Source organism: Sinocyclocheilus rhinocerous, unplaced genomic scaffold, assembly GCF_001515625.1.
Source record: "Sinocyclocheilus rhinocerous isolate Xijiao unplaced genomic scaffold, SAMN03320098_v1.1 scaffold240, whole genome shotgun sequence".
Classification (NCBI taxonomy): domain Eukaryota; kingdom Metazoa; phylum Chordata; class Actinopteri; order Cypriniformes; family Cyprinidae; genus Sinocyclocheilus; species Sinocyclocheilus rhinocerous.
Genome location: NW_015654534.1, coordinates 838,977 through 850,298, shown reverse-complemented (window position 1 = coordinate 850,298; position 11,322 = coordinate 838,977). Strand labels below are relative to the sequence as shown.

General features: G+C 32.9%; 1 protein-coding gene across 1 annotated transcript in view; it reads left to right on the top strand.

The window, feature by feature from the left end:
• Positions 1–11,322, top strand: part of LOC107717599 (segment polarity protein dishevelled homolog DVL-3-like) — a 42,715-nt gene that overhangs the window by 22,573 nt on the left and 8,820 nt on the right. The window contains exons 3-7 of the mRNA XM_016524405.1: positions 2,690–2,742; positions 6,701–6,843; positions 6,922–7,057; positions 10,520–10,613; positions 10,710–10,779. Of these exons, the coding sequence (XP_016379891.1) occupies positions 2,690–2,742; positions 6,701–6,843; positions 6,922–7,057; positions 10,520–10,613; positions 10,710–10,779 (496 nt within the window). The remainder of the gene's footprint in view (positions 1–2,689; positions 2,743–6,700; positions 6,844–6,921; positions 7,058–10,519; positions 10,614–10,709; positions 10,780–11,322) is intronic.

Here is an 11,322-nt window from a genome sequence, read left to right as displayed (position 1 = left end):
GATCAGCTCTAGGCATGATGAAGCGGATATCGTCCTCTTTTGGAAGAGCAAACAAAGTAGTTTCGCTTTCACAACGAAGCACACAGCGTCTTTACGACATGGCGGCGGAAACAACAAAACCACATCGAGAATAAAAGTTACGCCTTCTTTTTTTGCGTGAACATTTGGGCGGTGTTATGCAAATCTTCCCACATAGTGATGTAGATATGTGGGGGCGTGTTAGAACGAGCCGTTTTAGGTAGGCGTGGCTGACTCTTAACTTTTATAAAGAATATCTCTTTGGATTTGAGACTTTAGTCTTTGCAACTTTACAGATCTTCTTTATGCACCAAGAGCTTGTAACACTCCAAAGAGAAAGGAAAACTTGAAATCACATCATATGACCCCTTTAAGAAACTGATGGCCAATGGAGCAAATCAACCCCATGACAAGCTGTGGTACTGCAAGATGGCGGCATCCTTGCTCCAAAAGCTATAACAAAACATCCTTTTTTCTTTAAAATGGTTACATTAATCATGTTTGTTATATATATCTTTTTTTTATTAAAGTGGAAATCAGTTTACTAAAAAATGTAAACTTGACTGACTGCTTCACTTCCACTTTAAGATTGTTTTTTTGACTCACTTAAGTACATAATTATGTCTGTTGTCTCGAAATATGGTTAAAGTGTAGCCTACTGCCGAATGTACAGACAAGCATTTATGATCAAGTAAAATATAATTTAATGTTATTTCTATTGTATGTAATGTACCTAAATATATTTCTAATTGTGCTTTTGTAAACAAGCCGACGCTTGTCATGACGCCACAGCTACTGAAGGAGTTTCTCAGCGCGGATTTCACTCGATATTCTGGGGCGTTGTATTTGAATTGTATTGTATTGAATAAACACTTGTAGTCTACTTCAAATCTTAAGTGTATTTTTATACATTATGAAATAAAAGATCACTTAAATGCACTTAGAGTTCACTTATATAACTATATTTCTTAGCACTTTTGTACACTTTTAAAAAGTGAACGGCAATAATGTTAAATTAAATGTTTTACTATAAAGTACATTTAAAATATTTTTTAAATAATCTTTCATGTATATATATATATATAACAAATAAGTTCTAAAAGATATGGACATCTTTTTGGACTACCCTGGGCCACATTTCTCTCTCAAATACATAAATGTAAGATTTATGTATTCGAATTGCATATAAAATTTCCATCCATTTGGATTACACAGTTTTAACATAAACTAGCTAATAAAATAAATGTGATGCATATTTGTTATACATAAATAAATCACGTCACACTCTTAAAATCATGGCATAGTTTATTATTAACTATTTGCATCTATGAAAATCATATTTTCAAAATGCATTTATTTCAATTGCTTAGAATCAGCATAAATCTGTTCATCATGCAAACATTTAAATGTATTCAGTTAAACAGTATGAACATGGTTAAATATGGCTAGCTGTGGAACAAGCAATATTCAATTAGTTGAAATGTGTGAGATTGAAACAGATTTACTGATGATAAATACATAAACCTGGTTAATGTGTATTTAAATCTTACCTATTTTATTAACTGTTTCATTCATGTATGACTGATAAATATGCATCACATTAAGTTTTGTATTTTTGTTTTTGTTGATGTAAAAAAAAATTTTTTTAAACAAAATATATACAAAAACAAAACAATATAAATACATAAATCTTAATTTAGGCTTACATTTTTTTTTTACTATTTTGTTTATTTAGAAGTATTATATTTATTATTTTATATATTAGCATATCTGTCTGCGTTTTTTTATTTAAATTTTTTTTTCATTTGAGCTGTTCTTTCAGATTTTCCGTGTAGCTTTTTCTCTTAACTATTGTGGAAAATATGGAAAATAATGTTTCAAAAAATAAAAACAAAAAAAAAATCATCCAAAATGTAATAAGTATCTCCCAAGGTGTAATAAGTGAAAATGGCTGCTTATTCTCTGTGTGTTGCTGTTCTCTTAAAGCACATGGTCTTCTTCCATGTTGGCTGTGATTGGATTATCTAAGTGAAGTCACAGGGTGGGTGAAAAACACTCCTGAAATATCCCCTCCATAATGAGAAGATTCAATCAGACAGATTTAGGGTGGTGTTGGGACTCCAATGCAGCACATTGTGGCCAGTGTTGCAGGATGTATCAGAGCGGATGTGGTCGTATAAGAGGCTCTCTGTTTCTCCAGCATGTGAAAGCTCTCTTTCCAAGAGACTCCTAATGATCATTATTATAGGGTTCATGGCATTCTGATTCATTTATTCCCCTCCTAAACTATGACATGCCCCCTGTGCCCTCAGATCTCAGTTGGTTTTAAAACACAGAGAAAACTAAGCAGACAGTACACTTTTGATTAAGATTTAAAGGGGTCGACAAAGAACTCAGGACTGAACAAAACTCCGGCATTTTGAGCAGTGAGTGTTTTCAGACTAACTGAAACACCTCTGATTGGCCATTGCGTTCCAGAAATCAACAGATATGTCTGTGATTTGCTACAGTGTTCAACGCTGTAAAAACACGTTGTGAATAGAAACCTTTGATGCTTACTTTCGTTGTGTTGTTTATGTTTATTATGTTATTAAAGTCACGTTTGCCGGTTCCCTCCTCCTTCTTCCCTGAGTCTCATACTTTGTTACATACATATATACATTTTCCTTAAATCCCGCCGGAGAGGACAGGAGGCATCGGAGACTCCAGACCCCCTTCCTTCCAGTCAGTAACCCCACAGCTGTCCCACACTGTCTCTTTCTGTGTGTGTGTGTGTGTGAGAGAGAGTGAATGTGTCTATTAAATTGTACAACGGAAATCGGAATCGGCCAAGAAAATTGCAATCAGTGCATCTCTATTGTTAAGTTTAGGTATGGGATAGGATTAAGGGATCTAAAATATGGTCATAAGGCATTAATATGTGCTTTATAAGTACTAATAAACAGCTAATATGCTAGTAATATGCATGCTAGTTAATAGTGAGAATTGGTCCTTAAAATAAAGTGTTAACATTTTTTCTAGCTAACTGTCTAGCTTGTGGACATTTAATGGCTTTCTTCGGGTAAATGTAACATTACATGGCATTGTTTACAAGCTGTTTGACGTCTTTCAATGGTTGAACACTGATTGAACACTGTATAAAACACTGATTATGCATGAGACATGATACATTTCAGTTTCTTTCATCATACCTTCTGATGTTCATTTATGTTTATTTCATGCTAGTAGTAAGCAGGAAGAGATGATTTGTTCATGTGCCTTTTTTTTTTTTTTTGCTGTTTCGAATGAATATTTTTGTTGCCAAAATTTTGATGCATTACTAGACATTAGTTTTGCAAAAATCTACACAGGTTTTCCGAATACTTTCCCATCTGCCATTGTTGAGGCAGGTAGTCTCACCTCTCAATCACACCACTGGTTGAGACAGACATTTCAGACACAGTTTTCACACCGTGTGGTTTCACATTTGCATATTAAACTGCTATAGGAAAAAGTTTTTTAACATGGAACAAATTAAAACAATATAAACTTCAATGTGACACAATGTCTTTAAACAAAAAAACAATACATTAAACAATAGAAACTTCAAGAAAGGACACAGTTTGCTAAATACAGTGTGTGATCTTGTCAGAGACACACTCTGGAGGTGGTTAGAGACCGGAAGCGCTCGGTGTTGACATGAACTCATTACCCTTCAGTCTCAAATGCACCGGTTTCCTCTAACGTGAACTAATCAGAGCCCTAACCCCAAGAGCACTAGCACGTCAATACCCTCAATGACATCTGCCTGATCACAAGAGTGTGTTAAGAGGAGCTGTGTGAGTCTCAGATCTGTGTGTGTTTAAATTTTCCAATAAGCCAGAGACCCCATTACTTGTAAATCTAATCAACTCTACAGGCCCTCAAAGAAAGACACGCTCATCAATTTAGATCGATGTTTTACCTACAAAGGCATCAATTATTTTAAGTGCCTGATGGGGGTGAAGCGTTTTTAGGTCTGAACAGCTCATTAAAAAGCAGTATAGCCTTTATTAAACTGTGAAACACTGCGATTTAATTAAATAAATAATCAAAGTTCAAAGTAAATGAGCAGCATTTTGTTTTGTCTTTTTTTCTGTAAGGTGTTATAGGCTAATTAATTTTTAGTCTTTTCACACTTGACTCATTCTTAGTTGCTTTTGCAGATCGTTTATATCATGTACTATAGGAATATTATGTACTTCTTTCACTTCAAATCAACCCTTGTGAAAAAGAAGTGCGCTTAATTGTATTGAATGTGCACTTTTAGTGTACCTAAAAATCTTAAAAGTAAATAAAAAATACGTGCAGATAATGTAATATTAATGAAATAGTAGGTCACTTAAGTGCACTTAAAGAGAGTCATTTAAGTACACTTTTAAAATGTGCACTTTGTAATAATGTCAAATTAAAGTTTTATTTTAAAGTTGACTTTAAATAATTGTTTTAATAAAATTTTATCTTGCTTTAATGCTGTACATTTATTTTGATGTGTTGATTAACATACTATGTAAATCAACACATCACATGCACATGTAAAATCTTGATTATAATTTTAACTGTAGTGTGTTATTTAATATTACATTTAAAGTGAAAATATTTCAAATGTACTAAACGGCAGCTTAAAATACATAAAATACGTGATATACAAGTTTCAATAGAAATGACATTAAAGTATATACACGCAAAAACAAAAGTGTTGCGTTTATAATTTTGTTCAGTGTATTAAAATATAGTTTGGCTTACTACTCAGCAGTACACTTTAACCATATTTCAAAGAAGTAATTATGAAATTACATAGAGAGATGTATTTACGTCCTACTTAAGTGGGTCAAAAAAAATCACTTTTAAGTTCAACTAATTGCATTTAATATAAATTGAATTTAAATTCAATTAACATGCAGTTAAGTGTCCAAAAACATTACATTCTGTTCACACTTAAGTATATTCTTTTAGTTTATTATTTTTGTAATAAATACTCTTTTTAAAAGTATGCTAAAGTCTACTTTATTTCATAAGGAAAGAAGTACCATTTGATTTCAAAGATGCATTATGATTCACAGCTCTATTCTTTATTGAATTTTATAAAAATCCCTATGGAGAAAGTGAATGGAAGAATACTTGCTGAACAAGGGCGGTTGCTTGGGACGTTAAATGTTTATGATTTCACAGTTTCAAAATCGCACAGCCCTCATATAGGTTTTGATGTTTTTTATTTTCTTGTCCGTATCAGTGTCAGGTTTCTGGTTTTCCCACAGGTCTGTTTGTGGCATTGTTGGTCAGTGGGTCTCTTTATCTGCGTGTAACCACATGTGTGTGCATAGTTGTTTGTCGTGCTGGTGTTTCCTGTCTGTGTGTGTGTTTCCTGTTCTGTCTGTCAGGCAGCATGACTCCCCTCTGTGTGAGTGTGTTTGTGTGCAGGTTAATTATTCATGCACTGAACACACAGCTAAAAGCAGTAACCTGTGATCGCCCTCTGCTGCTGATCCTCAGTGCAAATGGACAAGGATCCCCTCACACACAGAAACAATTACACACTGTACTTTGCCCCCAACACACATACAGGATCAGCTGACATTTCTGCTACCTTCAAATCACTTTGGGATTTTCTTTGAGCCACAACTTTTCTGAGTTGCAAAATGTTATTAGTCATAATTAGGTTTTCGTAGTGAATGTTTACGGTACACTTTAGTTTATACACATTGCGTACTATTGATGAAGAATAACTTTAAAGCTAGCTAGAAAATGCTGCTCATTAAGCTTGCTTATGGCAAGACTGGCTAATAATGAAACAAATACTGGCCTTGTGTTCTTTCCAGTGTTATTTTAGTATAATTGATATACTATAATAGTAGTATACTATTATAGTAAAATACTATTAAATATATTATCAATTTTATTTTTATATTTTCTGTTTTCACTTTAATTTTGGTTAAAGTTTTAGTAATTTTGTTAGTTTTTTTTTTTGCCCATATAGTTTTTATTCATTTTTATTTATTAGTTTTAGTTTATTTAATTGAGATATTTTAGTACTTCAAGTTACAAAAATGAGAAATGTTAACGGCTAACTCAAATAAAATATGTTAAAGTTTTTATTTTATTTAGTATTTTATTTTAAAAATGTTATTTTTTTTATATATTTCAAAATATATCAAAAATATGTATGTACATAAATATATTTTTACTAATATATTTTGGGCCATTTTTTGTTTTGTATATTTTCAAGAAAATAATAATAATAATGATAATAAAAAGTAAAATAATCATTCTTGCCCCTAAAATACATTTTGGAAAATATTGGTGTATGAAGGTTGATATTCAAGCAATTCATAGCCATTTTTAATGGTTTTAGTTTTATTTGACAATAATATTAATTACATTCTTAGTTCAGTACAGCAGTTCATCACAGTGATTTTGTTTAATTGTATAGAATAGGTGAAATGTTGAGTTGTCTGTGATTCCAACATGATACACTTTCATAATCCAATGATTTACAAATGCTTTATTAATCGATTAGCAAATTAATCATTAAGTAAAACCTGTTTAGAAATGGTTTTGTTCACAGATCATTGACTGAGTTCTCTTTAAAAAGCCTCCGTGTCACTCAGCTATGTGTCATCTGAACACTCGTCCTTCATTATTCTGCCTTCTTCTTTTTGTCCAGTGCGAATGCCGCAGGAAGTCAGGATGACCTGGGCAATGATACCGAGCCTGAGGTGGGTCCATCGCTGAGAAGAGACCGAGACCGTGACAGAGACAGAGAGAGGGAGAGAGAGAGGCCTCGTAGGAAAGATACACATGACCATGGTGAGTTTACCCACGAGTCAGTCCTGGCTAATGATGAGGAAACACACAGGCTTGTTTGATGAGTGTTGTCTGCTGCAGGAGGCCGGATGAACGGTCACTCGCGGCCGGAGCGCAGGCCGGAGATCGCCGGCTATGAGAGCTCCTCAACACTGATGAGCAGTGAGCTGGACACCACCAGCTTCTTCGACTCAGAGGAGGAGGACTCTGCTAGCAGGTGAGTCCTGCTCTCACAGACTCATGTCAAGAAACCAGTCATGGAAAAGAAGGATTTTTCTTACTCTTTTGAAATAGACATCTGATGATGTAGGGCTGGGCGGTAAAGGATTTCATGCCAAGGTCACAATAAAATTTATGTCAATAATAGGGATGCACAATATTTTTGGACCAATATCGGAATCGGGTCCTAAAGCCCGCTCAGTAAGGTGTTAAGCTGGACACCACCAGCTTCTTCGACTCAGAGGAGGAGGACTCTGCTAGCAGGTGAGTCCTGCTCTCACAGACTCATGTCAAGAAACCAGTCATGGAAAAGAAGGATTTTTCTTACTCTTTTGAAATAGACATCTGATGATGTAGGGCTGGGCGGTAAAGGATTTCATGCCAAGGTCACAATAAAATTTATGTCAATAATAGGGATGCACGATATTTTTGGACCAATATCAGAATCGGGTCCTAAAGCCCGCTCAGTAAGGTGTTATAATTCCGTAGGGGGCGCTTTTGACCTACTTCTAATAAAATGAAAACAAAATACACAAATAATATTTATGATTAAATAAAGCAGTAATTGATGCCATAAAATCATGAGTATGTTTTGATTTAAAGGTCAGAAGCTATAGCTTACATGAACAAAAAAGAAAATCACAAACAATGATACTTAATTAAATAGTTTTATATATACTGATTTATTCATTATTCATATTAATGTGTAATATGTTATATTTTTTAAACAAATTATGAGCTCTAAAAGATTTTCAGACTTTTTACAACTCTTTTGCTTTAGACCATTTACAAATGTTAAATCATAAAATAAAATGTTAAGGTTACCACTGCATCTTTCTGAAAAAAAAAAAAAATGCAGTGATTAATATATAGTTTATTTATAGTTATTTTCAAATCTTCAATGTACTGTAATTATAAAAGAACTTTATTATTGTTTATTTAATTCTAACAAATAAGTTTACCTTAAACTAACCAAAATTAAAAATAATGATATATCGGTATCGGCTATCGGCCAAAATGAGTTGAAAATTATCGGGATATCGGCAAAAATCCAATATCGTGCATCCCTAGTCAATAATCATGATAAGCTCTGGACATTTTTACTCGTTTAATCTAACAGCAGAAATAAATGTGACAACAGCCAGTCAGTACATATGGCTAATAAGTCATAGTGCATAGTGTGGTCTACTACACAAACCCAAACACACGTGATGCTCGCTGTGTTTTTAGCGTCTGTCGTCTCAATATATGAGGACATAAAAACGTGAATTTCATCTGCATGTCTGCTCTGAGGGTCACTTCACTTTTAGTTTCATTTGAGAAAAACTACTGTCAAATACAAACTGAAACCCAAAGATCTTCACAACAAACCACCAAAATAAAAGTTCAGTTTTAACTTGAAATTATGACAGAAATGTATTACTATGTATGTATATTAAAATTATATGTATGTACTTCTCAAAGTAATAGTATAGTAATAATAGTAGTAATTAGTTTTATCATTATCAATATCATACAACCGAGATATTTTTTCATCCATGTTTTAATGTATATAGTTCTATTTGCAGCATCTTATTTGACAAATGCAATGTTTTGATGTAAATTGTTACATTTTCATTTGATTACATTTTAAAAGACTATTTTTGATGAAAAAATATGATAGAAAAATTCTAATAAAACAAAACACAGAATCCATAAAAAAATCAAATGGAAAACACAGGATGGATTTAGGGAAAAATAAAAAGGATTTCCTAAATTAAAAGTTAGATTACGCTGTGTAGAGTTTAATCATGAACAAACACGTTATGTTTACATTTATTCTCAAGGTCTAACAAAAAGTGGAAAGTATTTCCTAATTATGATAAATATCGATACCATTCGATATGGAAAAAAATTGTGATAAGATTTTTGGCCATATCTCCCAGCCCTAGTCCGATGTACTATGTAAACAGAACTTTAACAATGCAAAGCGCACTTCCAACCAGACTGTAAAACAGAAAACCCATTAAAAAGCCATTCAGTTAGGTCATTACATTTGAATTTTTTTTTCATGCACAGTTTTTTTCTGTTATCCAGCCATCAGTGGAGACAATTTGTGCAGTAATTTATATTAAGTTTTTTTTTCCTTGCCAATCTGCTATTGTGGTATCTATGATTTCTAATAAACCTGCCTTTAAGCTGCATAATGGTCAGTTTACATGTCAGTCAGACTGAAGAGGGGGAAAAAATATTTTGCAAGTAAATATAATCTACTTTACTATTAGCACATTGAGAACTGTTTGCAATGTAATATTATTTTCAGGATAATTAAGCAAATTTTTCATTATTTTAATGATGATTTTGATTACAATAATACAGTCCATTTTTATTGTATTATAGTAAAGAATACTGTTTTGCAATGATTTTTTTGTAAAATAAATGAATTTCTTTCTCAATATTTTAACAATGATTTTCATGACAGTAAAACAGACAGTTTTTTACTGCATTACAGTACAAAATAATATTCCTCAATTTTTTTATTTTTTTTAAATAAATAAATTTTTCTCATTTTTAACAATGATTATCTTTACAGTAATTTACAGTAATTTTTAACTGCATTATAATACAGAATAGTGTTTTTTTTTTCATTTGATTAGATTTTTTTAGTAATATAAATGAATTTCTTTCACATTATTTTTAACAATGATTTTCATTACAGTAATACAGTCCATGTTTTATTTTATTACAGTACTTAATACTGTTTCGCAATGATTAAAAAAAAATGCATTGTTTTTAACAACGATTTTCATTACAGTAATACAGTCGATTTTTATTGTAATAGTAAAAAATACAAGTTTTGCAATTGAAAATTTTTTTTATTTAAAAATGTAATGTAGTTCGCATTACCGTAATGAGAATCAAAGGACAGAATGAGCTTGATGGTCCTGAAAATAATATCAAAATGCCAAAAAATCTTAAGGGTCCAAATTGTTTTTAAGGGTCAAAAGTATTTTGCATAAAGATTATTAAATCTATTACAAGGACCCTTTCTGCTCCATCCTAATCAAGGACAGTGTGAACTATGCTGATGTTTTTCACATGTAAAGAGGCCAGCCTTAACAGAGGTCATCTGAATATGGGCATGATAAAGTTATATATACAAAAAGATCCAATTGTAAGAGTCAGAGATATGGTGGAACTATACGTTAAGTGTAGCTTATGGCTCTTCATATCGCCTCCTCATGAAGATGACTTAATGTACACTCAAATCACATGCTCTGGAAAGCCAACACAAAGCATGGTTTTCCATGCTCTGATACACTACTACACTAATGCAGACGATTGGCTGGTAAGCATCACGTGACTCTCAGGACCAATCAGAGCTGAGAGGACTGTAATGTGCATTATATGTGCACAAAAGCCACGTTCAGGCTGAATATGATGTTTTGAAGATTAGATGTCATCTGTGATGCTGCTACAGGTTCAGCAGCTCTACGGAGCAGAGCACATCGTCACGTCTCATGAGACGCCATCGCCGCCGCAGACGGAAACCCAAAGCACCCAGAATGGAGAGGGTGAGACTCCAGATAAACCTCATGGCTATCAGTGTTAAAGTTTTGTCTCTTTAAGTGTGTCCTCATCTCTCGCTCTCTTTCTCTCGATCTCTCCAGTCCTCATCGTTCAGCAGCATAACTGACTCCACCATGTCTCTGAACATCATAACTGTCATATTAAACATGGGTGAGTATGTGCGCATGTATATCTGTGTGTCTGCCGTTGAACATGCACCACTCCGTTAAAGACAACATGAATGACATTCACTAACGACGTTCATTTCTGAGTGGAACAGAAATGTAAAACAGGACTTCAGTTTTCCATCTGGATTTAATTAGATTGTGAAAAGTTATATTATTAAAAGTATTGTAAGTATTAAACTTTGACGTGTAACTCGTTTTGAACCATCTGTGCTGTAGACGGGCTTCATGGGGGTGAATTGGTGGCAGTTTTTTCAAACAAGAAAAGATCTTAAATACACTACCGGTTAAACATTTGGAATAATTACGATTTTTTAATGTTATTAAAAGAAGTCTTTTATGCTCACCAAGGCTGCATTTATTTGATCAAAAATACAGTAAAAACAGTACTATTGTGAAATATTTTTACAATTTAAAAGAAACGTTTTCGATCTGAATATGTTTTAAAATGTAATTTATTCCTGTGATGCAAAGCTGAATTTTCAGCATCATTACTCCAGTCTTCAGTGTCACATGATCCTTCAGAAAT